This window comes from Cnephaeus nilssonii, assembly GCF_951640355.1.
Source record: "Cnephaeus nilssonii genome assembly, chromosome: 2".
In the NCBI taxonomy this organism is placed as follows: domain Eukaryota; kingdom Metazoa; phylum Chordata; class Mammalia; order Chiroptera; family Vespertilionidae; genus Cnephaeus; species Cnephaeus nilssonii.
The window spans coordinates 4,951,933-4,974,584 of NC_137073.1; the positions used below are offsets into that span (position 1 = coordinate 4,951,933).

General features: G+C 46.3%; 2 protein-coding genes across 2 annotated transcripts in view; both read left to right on the forward strand.

Moving 5' to 3' along the window:
* Nucleotides 1–22,652, forward strand: part of LOC307110044 (phospholipid-transporting ATPase ABCA3-like) — a gene marked incomplete at both ends in the record, with an annotated part of 343,983 nt that overhangs the window by 307,562 nt on the left and 13,769 nt on the right. Inside the window, 3 exons of the mRNA XM_079789089.1 lie at nt 6,239–6,426; nt 12,599–12,724; nt 12,943–13,137. Of these exons, the coding sequence (XP_079645215.1) occupies nt 6,239–6,426; nt 12,599–12,724; nt 12,943–13,137 (509 nt within the window). The remainder of the gene's footprint in view (nt 1–6,238; nt 6,427–12,598; nt 12,725–12,942; nt 13,138–22,652) is intronic.
* LOC307092603 (D-aminoacyl-tRNA deacylase 1-like) lies at nt 19,476–20,176 on the forward strand (the record flags this gene model as incomplete). Its single annotated transcript, XM_079759921.1, has 2 exons — nt 19,476–19,511; nt 19,568–20,176. The coding sequence occupies 2 exons, from the start codon at nt 19,476–19,478 to the stop codon at nt 20,174–20,176; spliced, it is 645 nt and encodes a 214-aa protein (XP_079616047.1).

Sequence of the window (22,652 nt, forward strand, 5' to 3'; positions counted from 1 at the left end):
TAATATTTGACAAAGGAGGCATGAACATACAATGGAGTCAAGACAGTCTCTTCAACAAATGGTATTGGGAAAATTAGACAGATACATGCAAAAAAATGAAACTAGACCACCAACTTACACCATACACAAAAATAAACTGAAAATGGATACAGGACTTAAACATAAGACAGGAAACCATAAAAATACTAGAGGAATCCACAGGCAGCAAAATCTCAGACATATGCCAAAAGAACTTCTTCGCTGATACTGCTCCTAGGACAATGGAAGCTAAAGAGAAAATAAACAAATGGGACTACATCAAAATAAAAAGCTTTTGCACAGCAAAAGAAACCAAAAAACAACAAGAAAGCCCACTGCATGGGAGAACATATTTGCAAATGGTATCACTCATAAAGTTTTAATCTCCAACATCTACAGGCAACTTATACAACTTAATAAAAGGGAGATAAATGATCCAATAAAAAAATGGGCAATGGACCTAAATAGAATCTTTTCAAAAGAAGACAGAAGAAAGGCCAAGAGACACATAAAAACATGCTCAAAGTCACTAATTATCCGAGAGATGCAAATCAAAACGACAATGCGGTACTATCTCACACCTGTCAGAATGGCTATCATCAACAAATCAACAAACGACAAGTGTTGGTCAGGATGTGGCGAAAAATGAACTCTCGTGCACTGCTGGTGGGAATGCAGACTGATGCGGCCACTGTGGAGAACAGTATGGAGTTTCCTCAAAAAACTGAAAATGGCCGAAACCGGTTTGGCTCAGTGGATAGAGCATCGGCTTGCGGACTGGAAGGTCCCAGGTTCGATTCCTTGGTTGCGGGCACATCCCCGGTGGGGGGTGTGCAGGAGGCAGTTGGTCAATGTTTCTCTCTCATCGATGTTTCTGGCTCTCTATCCCTCTCCCTTCCTCTCTGTAAATAAATCAATAAAATATTTTTTTTAAAAAAGCAAAAAACTGAAAATGGAACTCCCATTTGACCCAGTAATCCCACTCCTAGGAATATATCCTAAGAAACTAGAAACACGAATCAGAAAGGATATATGCACTCCTATGTTCATAGCAGCACAATTTACAATAGCTAAGATTTGGAAACAGCCTAGGTGCCCATCAGCAGATGACTGGATCAGAAAACTGTGGTACATCTACACAATGGAATACTATGCTGCCATAAAAAGGAAGGAATTCTTACCATTTGCAGCAACCTGGATGGAACTGGAGAACATAATGCTAAGTGAAATAAGCCAGTCAATGAAAGAAAAATACCACATGATCTCACTCATTTATGGATAATAAAGAACATTATAAACTGATGAACAAAAAGATAGATACAGAGGCAGAGGCATCAAACAGACTGTCAAATTACAGCGGGAAGGTTAGGGAGAGGTAGGGGAGATAAGAGATCAACCAAAGGACTTGTATGCATGCATATAAGCATAACCAATGGACACAAAACACTGGGGGGTGAGGGCATATATGGGAGTGAGGTGTGGGGGGGGGCAAAGGTAAGATATGTACACATACAATACCTTAATAAAAAAATGGAAAAAAATAGTCTCGTAATAGCACAAGAACAGGCATACAGATCAATGGAACAGAACAGAGACCTCAGAAATTGACTCGAGCCATTATGTTCAATTAATATTTGACAAAGGAGGCAAGAGCATACAATGGAGTAAAGATAGTCTCTTCAATAAATGGTGTTGGAAAAATTGGACAGATACATGCAAAAAAAATGAGACTAGATCACCAACTTACACCATACACAAGAATAAACTCAAAATAGATAAAAGACCTAAATGTAAGTCCTGAGATCATAAAAATCCTAGAAGAAAGCATAGGGAACAAAATATCAGGCATCTCATATAGCAGAGTTTTCACTGATACATCTCCTAGGGCAAGAGAAACAAAGGCCCCTGGAGCCGGGTGAGCCCTGGGCCCCGGGTCGGGGCGAGGCCGCGGGCCCCTGGAGCCGGGTGAGCCCTGGGCCCCGGGTCGGGGCGAGGCCGCGGGCCCCTGGAGCCGGGTGAGCCCTGGGCCCCGGGTCCGGGCGAGGCCGCGGGCCCCTGGAGCCGGGTGAGCCCTGGGCCCCGGGTCCGGGCGAGGCCGCGGGCCCCTGGAGCCGGGTGAGCCCTGGGCCCCGGGTCCGGGCGAGGCCGCGGGCCCCTGGAGCCGGGTGAGCCCTGGGCCCCGGGTCCGGGCGAGGCCGCGGGCCCCTGGAGCCGGGTGAGCCCTGGGCCCCGGGTCGGGGCGAGGCCGCGGGCCCCTGGAGCCGGGTGAGCCCTGGGCCCCGGGTCGGGGCGAGGCCGCGGGCCCCTGGAGCCGGGTGAGCCCTGGGCCCCGGGTCGGGGCGAGGCCGCGGGCCCCTGGAGCCGGGTGAGCCCTGGGCCCCGGGTCGGGGCGAGGCCGCGGGCCCCTGGAGCCGGGTGAGCCCTGGGCCCCGGGTCCGGGCGAGGCCGCGGGCCCCTGGAGCCGGGTGAGCCCTGGGCCCCGGGTCCGGGCGAGGCCGCGGGCCCCTGGAGCCGGGTGAGCCCTGGGCCCCGGGTCCGGGCGAGGCCGCGGGCCCCTGGAGCCGGGTGAGCCCTGGGCCCCGGGTCCGGGCGAGGCCGCGGGCCCCTGGAGCCGGGTGAGCCCTGGGCCCCGGGTTCGGCCGAGGCCGCGGGCCCCTGGATCCGGGTGAGCCTGGCCCCGGGTCCGGGCGAGGCCGTGGACCCCTGGATCCGGGTGAAGCAGTGCCCCTGGGTCCAGCCGAGACCAAACCAGAGGGAGTCGGACCTGCATTACCACCATTTGTCCACCATCCAGAGCTGAGGGGTCAGTGCCGACATGTACTCATAGGGAACCGGTGGACATTGATATTGGGTCTCAAAAGAACTGTTGGTCCAGAAAGAAACTCACTACAGACTGATTCATTTGCCTGTCAGCATAACTATTATTGCTCGTCGCACATTCAATTCTTATAAGTATATCTATAGTGACACATGATTTCGCTCATCTAGGGGAAATGATGAACAACATAGACTGATGAACAAGAACAGAACCAGAAACAAGGAGGCATCGATCGGACTATCGGGCCTCAGAGGGAGGATAGGGGAGGGTGGGGGGAGGGGGGAGAGATCAACCAAAGGTCTTGTGTGCATGCATATGAGCCTAACCAATGCTTAAGTTCAACAGAGGGTTGGGGCATCCAAGGGGAGGGGTGTGGGATGGGAATGGGGGGATGAGGACAAATATGTGACACCTTAATCAATAAAGAAATTTAAAAAAAAAAAAAAAAAAGAGAAACAAAGGAAAAAATAAACAAATGGGATTACATCAAAACAAAAAGCTTCTGCTCAGCAAAAGAAATCAGCATCAAAATAAAAAGGAAACCCTAGCTGCTTAGGCTCAGTGGATAGAGTGTTGTCCTTTGGACTAAAGGGTCCCAGGTTTTGGGTTTTATTCCGGTCAAGGGCACATGCCTGGGTTGTGGGCTCAATCCCCAGTAGGGGGCGTGCAGAAGGCAGCTGATCAATGATTCTCTCTCATCACTGTTGTTTCTATCTCTCTCTCCCTCTCCCTTCCTCTCTGAAATCAATAAAAAACATATTTTTTAAAAAATGAAAAGGGAACCCACTGTATGGGAGAACATATTTGCCAATATACATATGATAAGGGGTTAATTTCCAAAATGTATAAAGTACTTATACAACTCAACAAAATAAAGACAAACAATCCAATTAAAAAATGGGCAAATGGCCTAAATAAACACTTCTCCAAAGAGGGCATACAGATGGCCAATAGGCATATGAAAGGATGTGCAACATCACTAATTACCAGAGAGATGCATATTAAAGCAACAATGAGGTACCACCTCATACTTGTCAGAGTGGTTACCCTCAATAAATCAACAAACAAGTGCTGGCGAGGATGTGGAGAAAAGGGAACCCTAGTTCACTGCTGGTGGGAATGCAGACTGGTACAACCACTATAGAAAACAGTGTGGAGTTTTCTCAAAAAATTAAAAGTGGAACTGCCATTTGACCCTGCGAACCTACTTCTAGGAATATATCCAAAGAAGTCTGAAACAGCCATCAGAAAGAATATGTGCACTCTTATGTTCATAGCAATTTTATTTATAATAGCCAAGATCTGGAAATAGCCCAAGTGCCCATCAGCAGATGAGTGAATAAAAGAGCTATGGCACATTTATACAATGCAACTATAAAAAAAAAAAAAAGAAGAAGGAAATCTTACCCTTTGAGACAGCATGGAGGGATCTGGAGAGTATCATGCTAAGTGAAATAAGCCAGTCAGAGAAAGACAAATATCACATGATCTCACTTATGTGTGGAATCTAATGAACAAAATAAACTGAAGAACAAAATAGATTCAGAGACATGGGTGCCTGGAACAGAATGGCAGAAGGGAGGCTGGGGAGAACTGGGGAAAGGAAGGGATTAGATAAAATGAATGCCTAGCCATGGACACAGACAACAGAGTGGTGAGGGACAGGTAACGGGGGAATGGAGGCGTGGGGAAGGCAGGCAAAGGGAGGGAATGAGGGACATCTGCAATAGTATTAACAAGATAAAATTTAAATTAAAAAATTTTTAAAGAGGCAAGAGAAAAGGAAACTACAGAAGGAAGAAAAGAAGAACCCTCGAAAAAAATTCTAGAAGAAGGCATTGTTATCACAGTATATGACTTCTCCATGTGTTATTGCCCTTGAAGACCTTCAAGTGGAACAAGATGTAAATATGAAAGTGATATTGATTATCCTAATCCTCTGTAGGCATAGGCTATTGTGTGTGTTTGTGTTTTGGTTTATTATTGTAATCTTCCCCTGAGGACATGTTCATTGATTTTTAGAAAGGGAAGAGAGAGGGAGAGCGAGAGAGAAACATTGATCATATGTCTTGGTTTTTAACAAAAACATTTTAAAAGTAAAAATTTTTAAATTAAATAGAAAAATCCTTATAGAATAAGGATATAAACAGAGAAAATATTTTTATACAGCTATATAATGTGTTTAAGCTAAGTGATATTACAAGAGTCAGTATTTTACAATTTTTAAATGTTTAAATAAAAAGTTATAGTAAGTTAAGTTTACTTTATTATTAAAGAAAGAAAATACTTTTTATAAATTTAGCTTAGCCTAAGTGTACATCATTTATAAAGTCTAAAGGAGTGTACAGTGAGATGCTGGGCCTTTACACTTACACATCACTGACTCACCCAAAACAACTTCTAGTCCTCCAAGCTCCATTTAATATAGGGCTGCATGTAGGTGACCGTTATGTTATAACTGCCTGCAGCGTTCATGCAGCATGCTGCACAGGTTTGTATCCTAGGAGCAATGGACTCTAGCATATAGTAGGCTATCCCATCTAGGTTTGTGCACTCTGTGATGTTCACACAATGACAAAATTGCTTAATGACACATTACTCAGAATATATACATCCCTGTCAATAAGTGATGCATGACTATATAATGAATATAGACAATAATAATTTACTGTAATGGTGAATTGTGATAAATATTGCTACATCATCCATCATTACAATACATAAATGTATCAAAGTAACATGCTTATAACTTACATAATGTTACATGTCAAATGTATTCCCTAAAAAAACATATCACCTCACACACACTTGAACAGCTGTAATAAAAAATGGAAAGTATTAAAGGTTCTGTGAGGATATGAAGAAATTGTTACTCTCGTTTATTTCTGGTAGGAATATAAAATGTTGCACCTGCTGTGGAAAAGTTTTGTGGTTCCTCAAAAAGCTAAGCATATAATTACCATATGACCCAGCAACTCTATTCCTGAGTATAAAACCCCAAACTCTAAAACAAGTATTTAAATAAGAGTTTTAAGGATATTCTGCATGGCCTATAATAATGGTTAGGTATGTCATAAATACCTTTATTTTGCTTGCTTTATTTGATTACTAAGCATTCTTCTCACAAAGGCTCAGCCTTTGACATTTATTGTGTAGTAAGGTGATCTCCTGTCAAGACTGGTAAAAAGTAGAGAGAAATTATTGGTAGGCAAACTTTCATAATAACTATAAATATCAGGGAAGATCAAATAAGACAAATAGAGTATTAAGACAATTACTACCGATGTTCCATACCTCTCTAAATCTAACTTAAAATGCACTTTGAATCTGTATTAACAGTTGGTGTCATCTTAGACTTTGCATCACTTTTTAAAGTAAAGCTGTCTCTTTTATTATCCTCAGTTACTAAGAACAGTGTCTATAGTTTTGGAAATCAAGGGATTGCAAAGTTTTTGATTTCATTGGCTTTCCTGGGCTTATTTTATCTCCTCTTGCTTTTTTGTCTGGAGACTACATCCTGGAGATTGAAAAACTTTCTCTTTCAAAAAATTGTGTCTAAAGTGTACAACATATTCATGAAAGGCAAGAAGGTGAGTAACATAGATTTTTGATACAACCCAAAGAAGGCTCAATGTTAGGTCAGAAAGTATTAATTTGCATATTTCTATCTCTATTATTTGATGAAAGTATCATTTAATTATACCAAGATCTAACTGGTACTAATTGGAATTACAACTCTTTCATCTTAGTTTGTATCTTAGGCTCTAAGCTTTGAATCTTCTACCAACCAGGAAATAATTTATTTGTAATGGATTGACTATGATAGAAAGCACATGGACATGTACTACCTTTAGATGTATTTGGTTGCAGTTATGAACTGACTTTAAAACCATGTAGGGTTATAGGACATCATAGCCCCTACTTGTCAAATTATTAATTATTGCTGTAAATAACACTCACAATTTCACATAATCCCAGAGTTTTGTCTAGAATTTATAAATATATATACAACAGACCATTTATATATATATATATATATATATATATATATATATATATATATATATATAACATATATATATATATGTGTATATATATATATACACACATAATATATTTGTTATATATAATGGTCTGTTGTTCTGTAATTTAATCCCTACTGGTTTATATGAGAATTTCTGTTGAGACAGAAAACCACTACATCTGTCTCTTTGTAACTTCTCTTCATTCATCTCAATTCTCTGTCAGAGTGGCTCTAGATTTTGGGCATAACACTCTCTGAATCAGCATATATCTAATATTTCAGAGGGAGGATATCTTGAGACCATAATGGCCTTTGCTACCAACTGGAGTTGTGACTAGTATGATTAGCATTCCACCTGCATTTCAGTTGCCTGTTATGTGTTGCTAACTAATGACTAGAACTGTATAACAAGTCAAAAGTGCTATTCTACCTACTTTTACACCAAAGCTCATCAGATCTTACTACTGTAAACAAGATACCTGGTCTAAGATATGCCAACAAGAATAAATTTAAGGTTTTGAGCAACATGAAAAAGAAAGGATTTATTTCCTGGTACCTAGAATTAAACATGTAAATGTTACCTTGAGACTTTTTCCTGCCCTGACTTTCCTAAGCTTGAACAGTAGCCCCTGAACCATGTCACACTTTAGAAGTAAATGTGATAAAAAGAAATATAATGAGTATGGAGGGAGATTTCATGGTAAAATTAGAATAATATTTGGCTTCTAAATTCTTCCCCTTTTTGTCACTACTCCTGTATACAGAAGAAAACATGGCCAAGCAAAGGAGTAATACTTATATTAGGCCAAGGCCTCAATCTTCACACAGTTATCTAATAAACTACTCTGGTTAGCCGTGGTGTCCTTATATCAAAGTAAACTGAATTTCCTAAGCCAAAGGTTCAATCTCATTTTTTTAACATTCCAAAGTAAGAAAAAGTCACCCCTGTCAATGAGAAGTACAAAATAGGTCATGAACTATAAAAGTGAAAATCTGACATCTTCACTGACAGATGCTTCTTTCCTCCCTGAGAGCACCTCATATCACTGCCCTTCAGACTCCACTCTCTGTGACGTGGAGCCCAGATTTCATGAGGAGCTGGCTGTTCATCTTGTTGATCATTTTGTGTTTAAACTACTTGGAATTCATTTAAATTACTGGAAGTATAGATTAATATTTTTCATGAAATTTAATCAATTTTTGGCCACTATTGCCTCACGTATTTCCATTACATAAGTAAGGTCATAATAGATTTGTTTCATACAGTTATCAAGAAGGTTAATTACCTGTGAAGGGCACATGTCCGCACATAATAAATAATAAATGTTGGGTTTTAGTAGGAGCATTATTGTTGTTTATTAACATCTTTAGTCTCCTCTTCTTCCACTGTCACAAAACCTCCCAATGTTCCCTATTTCAATAACTAACACCATCAATTATATATTTGTTGAAGAGAGAAATCTGAGACTTATCCTTAACTTCTTTTTTAAGTTTCATCCCTAATCTAATCTATCTAAAATCCATGTACAAGCCTTTCACTTTGTTTCAAAAGGACTTCTTGGTACTTTATGCTAGGATCAAACATTTTCTCTGGTGGCTGCTATCTATGTCCCAGAAAACCAAAGGGTAGAGTGCACTGTCCAGACCCCCCTTCAGTGGGGTTGGTGCCCCCGCTTCTCAGTTCTGTCCTCAGACACCTTCATCTGTCATTGTCTTCGTGGATGCTTTCGCTGCAGAGAGCCTCCTCTCCCGAGGCGATACTCTTCCCAGATGACCTGCATCCGTCACTCGCAGATGCAGAAGTAAAATGTTTGCTCATCTCAATGCCACTCAAACAACTTCAGGGCTTCCCACTGGGTCAACTGAGGATGTCATTTGACCTCCATCATAGCTCGATTTCTATCCTTTGCCTACTCGTGGTTTGTTTCTCCCTTCCACAGGTATTGGTACTAAAGGAAGTCCACCTGCAACAGTTAGTACCAGGAGAGGTTTGAGAAAATACACAATCAGATAGGATTTTAGTGAGATCCACATCACTGGTGGTAAAGGAAAAATAATAACCCCTGGCACAAAATAATGGTCCAATTGTAAAAATGTTTATCTGTTCTGATTGGGACGATATACCAGAGGAACAGAAAGCATCACTGATGCGATAAATCAAGTATTCTTTAAAAATGAGGGAAATAGCAACTGAAAGAACAATGGGAGTGTGAGTTATTGGCAAGCTCCTTACTTCATAGAATGAAAAGCTGAGAATTATTAGTAGGAAATTGAAAGCCAAGTGTGAGAGTGCAAGAGCCTCTTTGGTCCCACTTCCTTCAGTGAAAGGGCAGAGAAAACTGAGTACTAAGATCAAGGTTTAACCTTCAGATTAGATGAGCTCCAGGAAGCTCACTCTCAACCACGGCAGATCTGCTCTGCCAAGATCACACCTCTCGTTAGAAGAGTGGTGCCCTCCTCCATTAGAAGATGGAGACATTTGAGCTAATGACCCTGCCATCTTAAATCCTCAGACTTCCCTGAGCACTCTGAGTTTACAGACGTGGCATCCTCTTCTCAATTAAGAACTCCCTCTACTTCCTCAGATAAAGATAATATAGGGGCCTCTGCTTCAAAACAACATATGCTCATTCAGTTGTGGTGGTAACCAGCCAACTACTCCTTTAGTGATCAATAGAACACACAGACAGAAAATTAGTAAAAGAACTGCACAACACCATCTACTAACTGGATCTAACTGGCACTTAGAGAGCATGCACCCAATAAGGGCAGGACACATGGAACATTCACCAAGACACACCATTCACAATTTTAAGAGATTTAAAATAATGAAGAGTATGTTTTCTGATCATCATGAAATTTAATAACAGAAATATAACAGGAAAATCTCTATAAACACTGGGAAATTAAGCAACACACTTCTCTCGAACCCATCAGTCAAGGTGGAAGTTGCAGAAGAAATTAGAAAATATTTTAAACTGAATGAAAGGAAAATACAACATATCAAAACCTGTGGGGTGCACCTACAGCAGTGTTTCAATGGGCATGTGTAGTACTAAATACTTACATTAGAAATGGAAAAAAGTCCCAGTTCAATAATTGAAGTCTGTATCTCAATAAATTAGGGGAAAAAAGAGCAAAATAAACTCAAAGCAAAAATCATTTAGCTTAACAAAAATAAGAAAAGAAATTAATGAAACTGCAAACAGAAACACAATGAAGAAAAATCAGTGAACGGAACCAAAAGCTAATTATTTGAAAAATGATTAAAAGTGATAAGCCTCCAGCCAGAGTGACCATAAATTAAAAATAGGTAACACATACTAACCAATGTAAAGGCAATATGAAAGTGCATAGTTTAAAACTCCAAAAAAGAAAACACCACACCAGGACAATTTCACTAATAAATTCTACCAAAAAATTAAAGAAGTAGCATCAATTCTTATAAAGTACACCATAGGCAATAATTATATATGGTGCCAGGTGGGTACTGGAAATATCAAGGTAATGCTTTGTAAAGTATATGATTGGTTAACCACTCTCCTGTACCCCTAATACTAATAGAAAATAATATTGAATGTAAACTGTAATTGAAAAATAAAATTAAAAAAAAAAACAAATAGCATCAATTCTACACAATTTCTTCCAGAATATAGAAGTAGGAGCATTTCCAATTCTATTTATGAAACTATTATTACACTTGATACCAAAATCAGAAAAAGTAAAAGAAACCAATATCACGTGTGAAAACAGAAACACAAATTCTCAACAAAATATTCACAGCTAGAATCCAGGAATATGTAGAAAGAATAATACACCATGAACAAGTAGGGTTTATTTCATAAATGTAACAAAGCTAGTTTAATATTTGAAAACCAATGTTACCCATGAATTAATTAATGTCAAGAAAAACCACATGTTTATATCACATTTCACACTCATATACATAAAAAGTGTCAGAAACTAAGGAAAGAAAAGAGCTATCGCGGCCTGATCGGTGGCATCTGCTTATATATATAAAGCCTACAGCAAACACAATGGCCAAAGACATCGTGTGCCCCCTAAGACTGAAAACAGCGCAAGGATGTTCACTTACCAGTCTTACACAACCAATTTTAAAATTGGAAAAAGCAGTCTTCTCATTCTTTTCATTATCATGTTTACTGAGCTGATTATCTTATCCAGCTCCACTCCTTAACCAATGAGTGGAGCTGGATAATATAATGAGTACTTAATGTAAAAATAGGCAATTCAAATCAACAAACTTTTGCTCAAGTAGTATGAATTACTAACCCAGTGTCACCAGACTACCGGCCTGTAGCATGTGGGTTCTTGACTTCGTGTAGGGAAGATTTCACACCGTGAGTCCAGCTGGGTCTGAGAGTGTGTTTATTAAAGCTAGGGACAGCTCTGTTTCAGCTCTCCAGAAATGTTATAGGAAAGAGGTGAGCAGGGGCGGTCAGCTCACCTGAATGACGCCACAGTGATGGGAGTGAGCCTGGGCGGTCAGCTCACCTGAATGACGCCACAGTGATGGGAGTGAGCCTGCTCAGGGCTGCTTTGGGTCACTGTGATGTCGGAGAAAAGAGGGCCCTTGGAGATAGGACCAGGGAGTGAGCCTGGGTCGAGTTGCCAATGCCCAGGGCTCCTCTGGTTGTGAGTCTCGTGGGGGCCCTTAGAAATAACAAGTTCATGCCTGGGAAAGGGCATGATTATGTTCTAGACTAGAGTGAGTCTTTGTCCTGAGGGCTTATCCTGGGGGCTTTTTATCCCTTTTTCTTCAGGTAAAAATCTTAAGGGAGGGTTTCAGCGGAATATTCATCAGCTTTCCAGGTGCATTTTTAATATGCTGATGCATCAAAATGAGTGTAGATGGGAGTTTTGGATTATTTTTTGGTCTATTTTACTGTTATCTTAGGTCTGTGTGGCTTTAATGGGGTTTTTGTTATTTGTTACCCATCTTCATCTGTCCCTAAATTGAGCTGGCACACATGGCGTTAGTAGTGGCTTTGCCCTCTATTGTCCCAGGCCAGGTGATTTAAGCTATGTATTCTCTGGTTATGAACCATTTGCTCTCCAGTGTCCTTGGTGAGGGAAGATAAGATATTGCAATTCACAGACGGGCTATAAGTTTCCCAAACTGTTTAACCTTATTTAATTTTTTTGTCTCACTTTCCCCATTCCACTTGCCCAGGAATTTTCTTAACTTCTTATTATCCTGCTACTACAAGACTCGCTGAATTATTTCATTCCTGCATCTTTTACTAAGTTCCCATTGCTGATGGTGGCCTTTCTTCTTATCACCACACTGTGTTCACTCTCTCAATAGTTCTTCGTATTCAACTCAGCCTTCCCTCAAAAAGAAAGAGGCCATTTTCTCTTCTCTTGGTTCCAATGGTCTCATGAACATATTTTAGTTGTAACAAATGGTACTAGGCAATAACAGTATTGATGTGGCTTTTGTTTTCCATGATGTGTCCATTTTACTGGCAAGAACATGCTGCTTCCTCTCAGTGGTAGAAAAACTTGTTCATTCTATAGTTTCCAAAAGTAAGCAAAACAAGAATAAATTTGTTCATAAGAATTTAGGAAATTGGTAGGAAGGCTATTGAAAATTAGTCCAATATTTTCTGGCATCTTTGAAATTGCTCCTTCAGGTCAACTTTCAAAATGCCACTCAGTTTATACAAGGTCTCTAAAATGCATTCACACCTGTGGTCCTTGTTTTGAAAATATAGGCTATAGTGTCCATGCATGTAGTCAACGAATATGTGGATGAAAATGTAGAAAATGAGAGGAAGAAAATCTTGGCACAGCCTCCTAAACTGAAGAAGTGCCCACTGCTTCTCAAAGAACTTGTGAAGGTAACGTCATTCAGTGACAATATTCCCCTGAGCTTTGTCGCTGCCAAGAATGTATTGCACTAATTCATTGGGCTGCTGTGGGGTCTGTGCATATCCTGGTCAAACAGATGGCTGGAAGGAAAAGTGTTCCTGAGAAACCATCCACCAGTAGAGGTTATAATTATGGGTGACCCACCATCAGTGCTTCAGTACATTGTGATTTTTTTTAATGTTTTCAGACTTATTATAAGTGTCCAGTTGTAAAGGCTGTAAGAAATGTCTCCCTTGTCGTAAAAAATTCTGAATGCCTTGGATTACTTGGATTAAATGGAGCCGGAAAAACCAGTATATTGAAAATGTTAACTGGAGATGAGACCATAAGCTCTGGAGTTGTATTCATTGATGGCATTAGCATCATTGAAAATATCAGAAAGGTAAGTGTGTTCCTAATCACTGGATTTTGCCCCAAGGGAGGAGGTAACCAGGCAGGTGGGTGGGAGACATGGAAGGGAAGCTGGAAAAATTCAGATATATAAGATGAAAGATAGATAAATACTAGATAGATAATACATACATCGATGACAGATAGGATAGAGATAGATGGAGATAGAGATGATAGAGAGAGAGATACAGCTCCTAGGGCAATGGAAACAAAAGAGAAAATAAACAAATGGGACTACATCAAAATAAAAAGCTTCTGCACAGCCAAAGACACCATCAACAAAACAACAAGAAAGCCCACTGCATGGGAGAAAATATTTCTCAATGTTATCACCGATAAACATTTACAGGGAACTCATACTACTTAACAAGAGGAAGATAAACAACCCAATCAAAAAATGGGCTACGGACCTAAATAGATACTTTTCAAAAGAGGACATAAGGAAGGCCAAGAGACATATGAAAACATGCTCAAAGTCACTAATCATCTGAGAGATGCAAACCAAAACGACAATGCGGAGAGAAGCCAAGATGGCGGCAGAGGTGAACGGCTGATCTGTTGCCTCGCATGGCAGTTTCGGAAAAACAACTAAAAGATGGACTGGTGAGCGCGGCGACTCCTGCTCGCGTCTCCCCAGGCCGGGCGGCTGCTCCCCTCAGCCAGCACCGCAGCCGGGGCCATGAGCTCGTGGGCGCCGCGGCAGCTGCTGTGGCGGCGGCCGCGGACTCGACACAGCGGCTCTCGGTGAAGGAAGAGACCATCTTTCTGCGAGACGGGCCCACCCGCGTCACCGACCTGGCCCAGCTCCCCACTGAGATCCTCGGGGCCCCGGAGACCGCCAACACCGAATTAGAGGATTCTTAGGACTTCCTGTCTTACACTCAAGTCCTCTAGCCATTTTGAGAGAGGAGAACCAAGAAGGCAGCAAAGTCAAACAAAGGAACTTCGCGCACAGCAATTTCAAAGTTAAACAAAGGAACTTCGCCGCGCACAGAGCGTCTGCCACCCAGAACCACAGGAGAGCTGGCTGAATGGTGGATTTACAGCTAAGAGAGAAGAGGAAAGAGCGAACTCTGGAGGAGCTGAGGTGCGGAGGCGCGTGGGTCGGGGGAAGGGACTTGTGGCTTTTGTTCCAACCCTAGGGGAGATTAGCTCCCCAGACGCCTGCGGGAAGAGGCTGGACTCTCGGCCTTCCTGTCGGAGAGTGGGAGTGACTTCCTTGCGGAGGTGCGCCCAGCAATCAGTGTTTGCTGCGCTGGAGTGCGGAATGAGGGGGCTTGGAAACGTGGAAAGCAGAAAAAGCAGACTTGCAGCCAGTGCGGTTCGCCTCGCCATGGCCTGGTGGCGCCCTGAGGCCCCGCCCCGCCCTGAGACTCGCTCCGCCCTGGGACCCGCCCCGCTCGTTTTGCAGGTCCGCCCCGCACGTCTTGCAGGCACACCTGGGCTCCAAGCAACGGCTTTTGCATGTGGGTGGCCTGCCCTATGGCAGCTTGACCAGATAAACTGCGGTTCTAGTCGGACTGCTCTAGGGACGCTCAGACAGGAGGAGGAAACTGCAGTTTTTGCCGTAAGTCCTGCTGAGTGGTCTCAGGTAGTAGCTGACCTACACACCATTGGAGACCCAGAAACGAGGGCATCTAATGGTCGGTGTGAGATGACACCAGATTTCAACCACTCGCATAAAGGACACATTCCAAAGGCAGACTCAGTGAGCGCCAAAGCCTTGCTGCACCAAGACCCGGCCCAAAAATCTGTCTCCTACACAGCAACTCTTCCTTTATAGACACAGAGGATCTGCACGGCCAATTGGCCTGGAGGACAATTCCTCCCAGCGACACCAACAACAATCAAGACTTAACTATACAAAGGAAGACCAAGATGGAGGCATAGGGCAGAAGCCTGATTGCTGCCTACCACAACAATTTTGAGTCTACGATGGGAGAGCAGAGCAGACACCATCCAGAACCACCGGAGGGCTGACTGAGCAGATGCTCTACAACTAGAATAAAAGAGAGGGGTACTCGGGATGATGCTGATGCCGGTGACCCAAAGATCACACTTTAAGAACTACGGCTCAGACGACACAGTGGCGGCCTGGAACGTGCTTGGCGCAGTTCCCCCGGCGGTCTCCGGCTGAGGGGAAGGCCCCACTCGCTGCCGAGCACGGACAGACGAGCCCCTAGGAGACATGGGGTGGGAGAATACGCGCTTGCTGACCTCCGAGTCCTTCAAGAATCTCAACGCCCCGGAAGCGGCCAGGTGCGCACGCTAGGTGACTGTCCACCGCTGCAGACCCAAGGGCCGACGCAGCCACCCCGGACCAGCCCGCTGCCGTGCACCGGGCACACCGGAGCTTCGCCGACCCCGCCGCCCAGCGAGTTCTGCGGCGGCTGCCCTGGAGCTCTGAGAAAATGGCCGAAGGAATTACTGAGATGGAATTGACCAACAGGAAATGGGATCAAGAAGACGAAACCCCGCTGGGTCCCGGATCCGGGTGAAGCTGCGCTCCCCTGGGTCCGGGTGAGTCTGGGTCCCGGGTCCGGGTGAGGCCGCGGACCCCTGGATCAGGGTGAGTCTGGGTCCCGGGTCCAGGTGAGGCCGCGGACCCCTGGATCCGGATGAGCCTGGGCCCCGGGTCCGGGTGAGGCCGCGGGCCCCTGGATCCGGGTGAGCCTGGGCCCCGGGTCCGGGTGAGGCCGCGGGCCCCTGGATCCGGGTGAGCCTGGGCCCCGGGTCCGGGTGAGGCCGCGGGCCCCTGGATCCGGGTGAGCCTGGGCCCCGGGTCCGGGTGAGGCCGCGGGCCCCTGGATCCGGGTGAGCCTGGGCCCCGGGTCCGGGTGAGGCCGCGGGCCCCTGGATCCGGGTGAGCCTGGGCCCCGGGTCCGGGTGAGGCCGCGGGCCCCTGGATCCGGGTGAGCCTGGGCCCCGGGTCCGGGTGAGGCCGCGGGCCCCTGGAGCCGGGTGAGCCTGGGCCCCGGGTCCGGGTGAGGCCGCGGGCCCCTGGATCCGGGTGAGCCTGGGCCCCGGGTCCGGGTGAGGCCGCGGGCCCCTGGATCCGGATGAGCCTGGCCCCGGGTCCGGGTGAGGCCGTGGGCCCCTGGATCCGGGTGAAGCCGTGCCCCTGGGTCCGGCCGAGACCAAACCAGAGGGAGTCGGACCTGCATTACCACCATTTGTCCACCATCCAGAGCTGAGGGGTCAGTGCCGACATGTACTCATAAGGAACTGGTGGACATTGATATTGGGTCTCAAAAGAACTGTTGGTCCAGAAAGAAACTCACTACAGACTGATTCATTTGCCTGTCAGCATAACTATTATTGCTCGTCGCACATTCAATTCTTATAAGTATATCTCTAGTGACACATGAGTTCGCTCATCTAGGGGAAATGATGAACAACATGGACTGATGAACAAGAACAGAACCAGAAACAAGGAGGCACCGATCGGACTATCGGGCCTCAGAGGGAGGATAGGGGAGGGTGGGGGGAGAAGGGAGAGATCAACCAAAGGTCTTGTGTGCATGCATAAGAGCCTAACCAATGGTTAAGTTCAACAGGGTGTTGGGGCATCCATGGGGAGGGGTGTGGGATGGGAATGGGGGGATGAGGACAAATATGTGACACCTTAATCAATAAAGAAATTTAAAAAATAAAAAATAATAAAAAAATAAAAATAAATAAAAAAAAAAACGACAATGCGGTACCATCTCACACCTGTCAGAATGGTTATCATCAACAAATCATCAAACGACAAGTGCTGGAGAGGATGTGGAGAAAAAGGAACCCTCATGCACTGCTGGTGGGAATGCAGACTGGTGAGGCCACTGTGGAAAATGGTATGGAGTTTCCTCAAAAAACTAAAAATGGAACTCCCATTTGACCCAGTGATCCCACTTCTAAGAATATATCCCAAGAAACTAGAAACACCAATCAGAAAAGATATATGCACCCCTATGTTCATAGCGGCACAATTTACAATAGCTAAGATTTAGAAGCAGCCTAAGTGCCCATCAGCAGATGAGTAGATTCCATCTACACAATGGAATACTACGCTGCAGTGAAAAATAAGGCATTCTTACTATTTGCAACAGCATGGATGGAACTGGAGAGCATTATGCTAAGTGGAACAAGCCAGTCAGAGAAAGATAACTATCATATGATCTCACTCATTTGTGGAGTATAATGAACAACATAAACTGATTAACAAAAACAGATCCAGAGACAGAGAAGCATCGATCAGACCGTCAAACCTCAGAGGGGAGGTAGGGGAGGGCGGGGGTCAGGGGGAAAGATCAACCAAAAGATTTGTAGACGTGCATATAAGCCTAACCAATGGACACAGATACCGGGGGGAGGGGGGAGGGTATGTGTTTGTGGGGGGGGGGGAGTAATGGGGGGATAAGGACACATATGTAATACCTTAATCAATAAAGAAAAAAAAAAGACATAGTTAAAAATGTTAGGTGTCCAAAAATATGGACTCAAAATATATAAAATGTTGGGAGGATTCAAGAAAAAACAGACAAACTCCTGATTGTAGTAGTAACTTATAAGCATGCTTCTCTCAATTTTATGAATCTTTTCAAAGAAACTGACCTTGATTGCATTAATTTTTTGTATAGATTTTGTTCTCTATTTCATTTAATTCTCCTCTAATTTTTATATTTCTTTTCTTCTGCTGACTTTGGGCTGCTTTTGTTCTCCTTTATCTAGTTCAAGATGTAATGGTAGGTTATTTACTTGAGATTTTTCCTTGTTTCTTAAGTAGCCCTGTAATGATATAAACTTCCCTCATATTACTGGGAGTGCTGCATCCCAAAAGTTTTGATATATTGTATTATCATTCTCATTTGTTTCAATGCAATATACAGATGATGTGTCATAAAATTGTACATTTTAAACCTATATAATTTTTAACCAATGTCACCCCAATAAATTAAATTTTTAAAATTGAAATAAAAGTTAAAAATAAAAAATTATTCTCTCTCACTGTGATAGAAAATGGACTTTAAAAATCATTACTGTTGAATTGTATGAGTTCTTTATATATTTTGGATATTACACCTTTGTGGGAGCTGTTTTTGCAAATATCTTCTCCCATTCTGTTGGTTGCCTTTGTGTTTTGTTGGCAGTTTCTTGTGATGTGCAGAAGCTTTTTAGTTTGATACTAGAAGCCCGTTGCACGAAGTTTCATGCAATAGACTTTCACCTGGCTGCCGGCACCAGTTATCCGCCAGCAGCAGTTTACCTCTGGCCACCCACCGATCAGAGCGCCTCCCGCCAGCGCGATCGGCTACCCCGAGAGGAACTCCAATCGGGAGGCGCTCCGATCGGGTGGGTGGCCAGAGGAAAACTGGTGCTGGCGGAAAACTGGTGCTGGCGGAAAACTGCTGCCAGCAGCCACGCAATCAGCCACCACCAGCGTCTTCCGCCGGCCCCATGGGTCCTTCCGCAGCGTTGGCCTAACCGCCGGTGGGAGGAGCGGGAGTCGGGGACTCGCGAGTCCCCGCCCCCCGCTCCTACCGCCAGCCAATCGGCCACCCTGAGTCCCGCCCCCCGCGCCTCCAGCCGGCCCAATCGTGGGCGTAGCGGAGTGATGCAATTTGCATATTGCCTTTTTATTATGTAGGATAGTCCCATTCATTTAGTTTTGCCTTTACTTCCTTGACTTTGGGAATGTTCTCTAACACCAGGGTCCAAAAATTTAGTACCTATGTTTTCTTCCATGTAATTTATTGTTTGAGTCCTTACATCTAGGTGTTTGATATATTTTGAATTAACTTTTGTACATGGATAAACTGTAGTCTCGTTTTATTCTTTTGCATGTGGCTTTCCAATTTTCGCAGCACCATTTATTGAAGAGGCTTTCTTTTTTCAAATATTTTGGCTCCTTTTTCAAAAATTTGTCCATTGTGGCATTATTCACAGTGGCCAAGACATGGAGACAAAGTGTTTTCAATGAATGATTAAGAAAAGAACATGTGTTGCCGAGACCAGTTTGGCTCAGTGGATAGAGCGTCGGCCTGCGGACTCAAGGGTCCCAGGTTCGATTCCGGTCAAGGGCATGTACCTTGGTTGCGGGCACATCCTCAGTGGGAGGTGTGCAAGAGGCAGCTGATCGATGTCTCTCTCTCATCGATGTTTCTAACTCTCTATCCCTCTTCCTTCCTCTCTGTAAAAAATCAATAAAATATATTTTTTAAAAAAAAGAAAAGAAAAGAACATGTGGACTTCCTAGTGTCACCGGTAGAGGGCGCAGGCCGTGGAGGCGCTCACAGAGTCGTGAAGCCAGGAGGAGCGGGTGCGACCCCACTCGCCCCAGCCGCCGCCATGAGAGCCGTGGTGCAGCGCGTCACCCGAGCCAGTGTCACAGATTTGTGCTGATTCCAAGACAAGCAGGCATCTCCTGAGAAGTAATATAGCTGAGCTGGATTCTCTGGGAAGTTGGAGAAGAGCAGATAAGTGCCATTGGACAGGGCATGTGTGTGTTGCTGGGTATTTCTCTGGAAGATACACAGAAGGAACTGGAGCACATGGTCCAAAAGATTTTAAACCTACGTGTGTTTAAGGATGAGAGTGGAAAGCACTGGTCAAAGAGTGTGATGGACAAACAGTACGAGGTGCTCTGTGTCAGCCAGTTCACCCTCCAGTGTGTCCTCAAGGGCAACAAGCCCGACTTCCACCTGGCAATGCCCTCAGAGCAGGCAGAGAGCTTCTGTAACAGCTTCCTGGAGCAGCTGCACAAGACGTACCGGCCGGAGCTCATCAAAGATGGCAAGTTTGGTGCCTACATGCAAGTCCATATTCAGAATGATGAGCCTGTGACCATAGAACTGGAATCTCCAGCTCCTGGCGCAGCTACCTCCGACCCAAAGCAGCTGTCAAAGCTTGAAAAACAACAGCAGAGGAAAGAAAAGACCAGAGCCAAAGGGCCTTCTGAATCAAGCAAAGAACGAAACGCTCCTCGCAAAGAAGACCGCAGTGCCAGCAGTGGGGCCGAGGGAGACGTGTCCTCTGAGTGGGAACCATAGGCTGCTGGATGGAGCTCAGCTTTAAAAATTCGAATGCCGAGAGAGAACCAAGATGGCGGCAAAGTTAAACAAATGAACTGCGCCGTGCACAGCAATTTCAAAAATACAACTAGAGGACAGAGCGTCTGCCACCCAGAACCACAGGAGAGCTGGCTGAATGGTGGATTTACAACTAAGAGGGAAGAGGAAAGAGCGAACGCAGAGGGGCTGAGGTGCGGAGGCGCGTGGGTCAGGCTGGTGGCGGGGGAAGGGACGCGCGGCTTTTTTTCCAACCCTAGGGGAGATTAGCTCCCCATCACTCTGAAACCCAGTTTCTGGGGACGCGCGGGAGACCCAGACACCTACGTGGAGAAGCTGGACTCTCGGCCATCGTGTGGGAGAGTGAGAGCGACTCTCTTGCAGAGGTGCGCCCAGCAATCAGTGTTTACTGCGCTGGAGCACGGGACACAGAGACTTGGAAATGCGGAAAAGGCAGTCTAGCAGCCATTGCTGTTCGCCACGCCATGGCCTGGTGACGCCCTGAGACCCGGCCCCGCCCTGAGACCCGCCCCGCCCTGGGACCCACCCTGCACGTTTTGCAGACCCGTACCGCACGTTTTGCAGGCCCACCTGGGCTCCAACCAGCGGCTTTTGCATGTGAATGCCCTGCCCTGTGGCAGCTTAACCAGATGAACTGCAGTTCCAGTCAGACTGCTCCCAAACCACTCAAGCAGGAGGAGAAAACTGCGGTTTTTGCTGTAGCTCCTGCTGAGTGGCCTCAGACAGTAGCTGACCTGAACCCCATTGGAGACCCAGAGACGGGGGCATCTAGTGGTGGATGTAAGACGACACCAGATTTCAACCACTTGCATGGGGGACACATTCGGGGGGCAGACTCAGTGAGCACCAAAGCCTTACTGGAACAAGTCCCGACCCATAAACTTGTCTCCTGCACAGTAACTCTTCCTTTATGGATACAGCGGGCCCTCACAGCCAATTGGCCTGGAAGAAAATTGCTCCCAGTGACACCAACAACAATCCAGACTTAACTACACAAAGGAGGACCAAGATGGAGGCATAGGGCGGACGCCTGATTGTTGCCTACCACAACAATTTTGAAACTACAACCGGAAAACAGAGCAGACACCATCCAGAACCACCGGAGGGCTGGCTGAGCGGATGCTCTACAACTAGAATAAAAGAGAGGGGCATGCGGGAAGATGCTGATGCCGGTGACCCAAAGATCACACTTTAAGAACTACGGCTCTGGCGACACAATGGTGGCCTGGAACGTGCTCGGCGCAGTTCCCCCGGCGGTCTCAGGCTGAGGGGACGGCTCCACTCGCTGCAAAGCACGAACAGACGAGCCCCTGGGAGACATGGGGTGGGAGACCCCACGCTTGCTGACCTCTGAGTCCTTCGAGAATCTCAGCGCCCCAGAAGTGGCCAGGCGCGCACGCCCGGCGACCGGCCATCGCTGCAGACCCGAGCGCCGAAGCAGCGACCCTGGACCAGCCCTCCACAGCGCACCGGGCGCACCGGAGCTTTGCCGAGCCCACTGCCCTGCGAGTTCCGTGGCAGACGCCCCGGAGCTTTGAGAAAATGGCCGGAGGAATTGTTGAGAAGGAATTGACAGATGAGAGCTGGGATCGGGAAGACGAGGTCCCACTGGGTCCTGGATCCAGGAGCACTTGCACGGCGACTGGTCGCTGCTGCAGACCCGAGTGCCGCCACAGCGACCTCGGACCAGCCTGCCACCGTGCACCGGGCACACTGGAGCTTCGCCGAGCCCGCTGCCCAGCGAGTTCCACGGCAGCCGCCCCGGAGCTTTGAGAAAATGGCCAAAGGAATTGCTGGGAGGGAATTGACCGACAGGAATTGGGATCGAGATGACAAGACCCCGCTGGGTCCCGGGTCCGGGTGAGGCCGCGCGCCCCTGGGTCCGGGCGAGGCTGAGTCCTGGGTCTGGGTGAAGCGGCGCGCCCCTGGGTCCGGGCGAGGCCACGCGCCCCTGGGTATGGATGAGGCTGGGTCCCGGGCCCGGGTGAGGCCGTGTGCCCCTGGGTACGGGTGAGGTCACGCACCCCTGGGTCCGGGCGAGGCTGGGTCCCAGATCCAGATGAGGCCGCGCCTGTGGGTCCGGGAGAGGCCATGCGCCCCTGGGTCCGGGTGTACCTGGGTCCCGGGTCCAGGTGAGGCCATGTGCCCCTGGATCTGGGTGAGGCTGGGTCCCGGGTCGGGGTGAGGCCGTGCGCCCCCGGGTCCGGGCAAGGCCGTGCGCCCTGGGGTCCAGGTGAAGCTGGATCCCGGGTCCGGGTGAGGCCGTGCGCCCCTGGATCTGGGTGAGGCCGTGCGCCCCTGGGTCCGGGTGTAGCTGGATCCCGGGTCCGGGTGAGGCCATGTGGCCCTGGGTCCGGGTGAAGCTGGATCCCGGGTCCGGGTGAGGCCGTGCGCCCCTGGATCCGGATGAGGCTGGGTCCCAGGTCCGGGTGAGGCC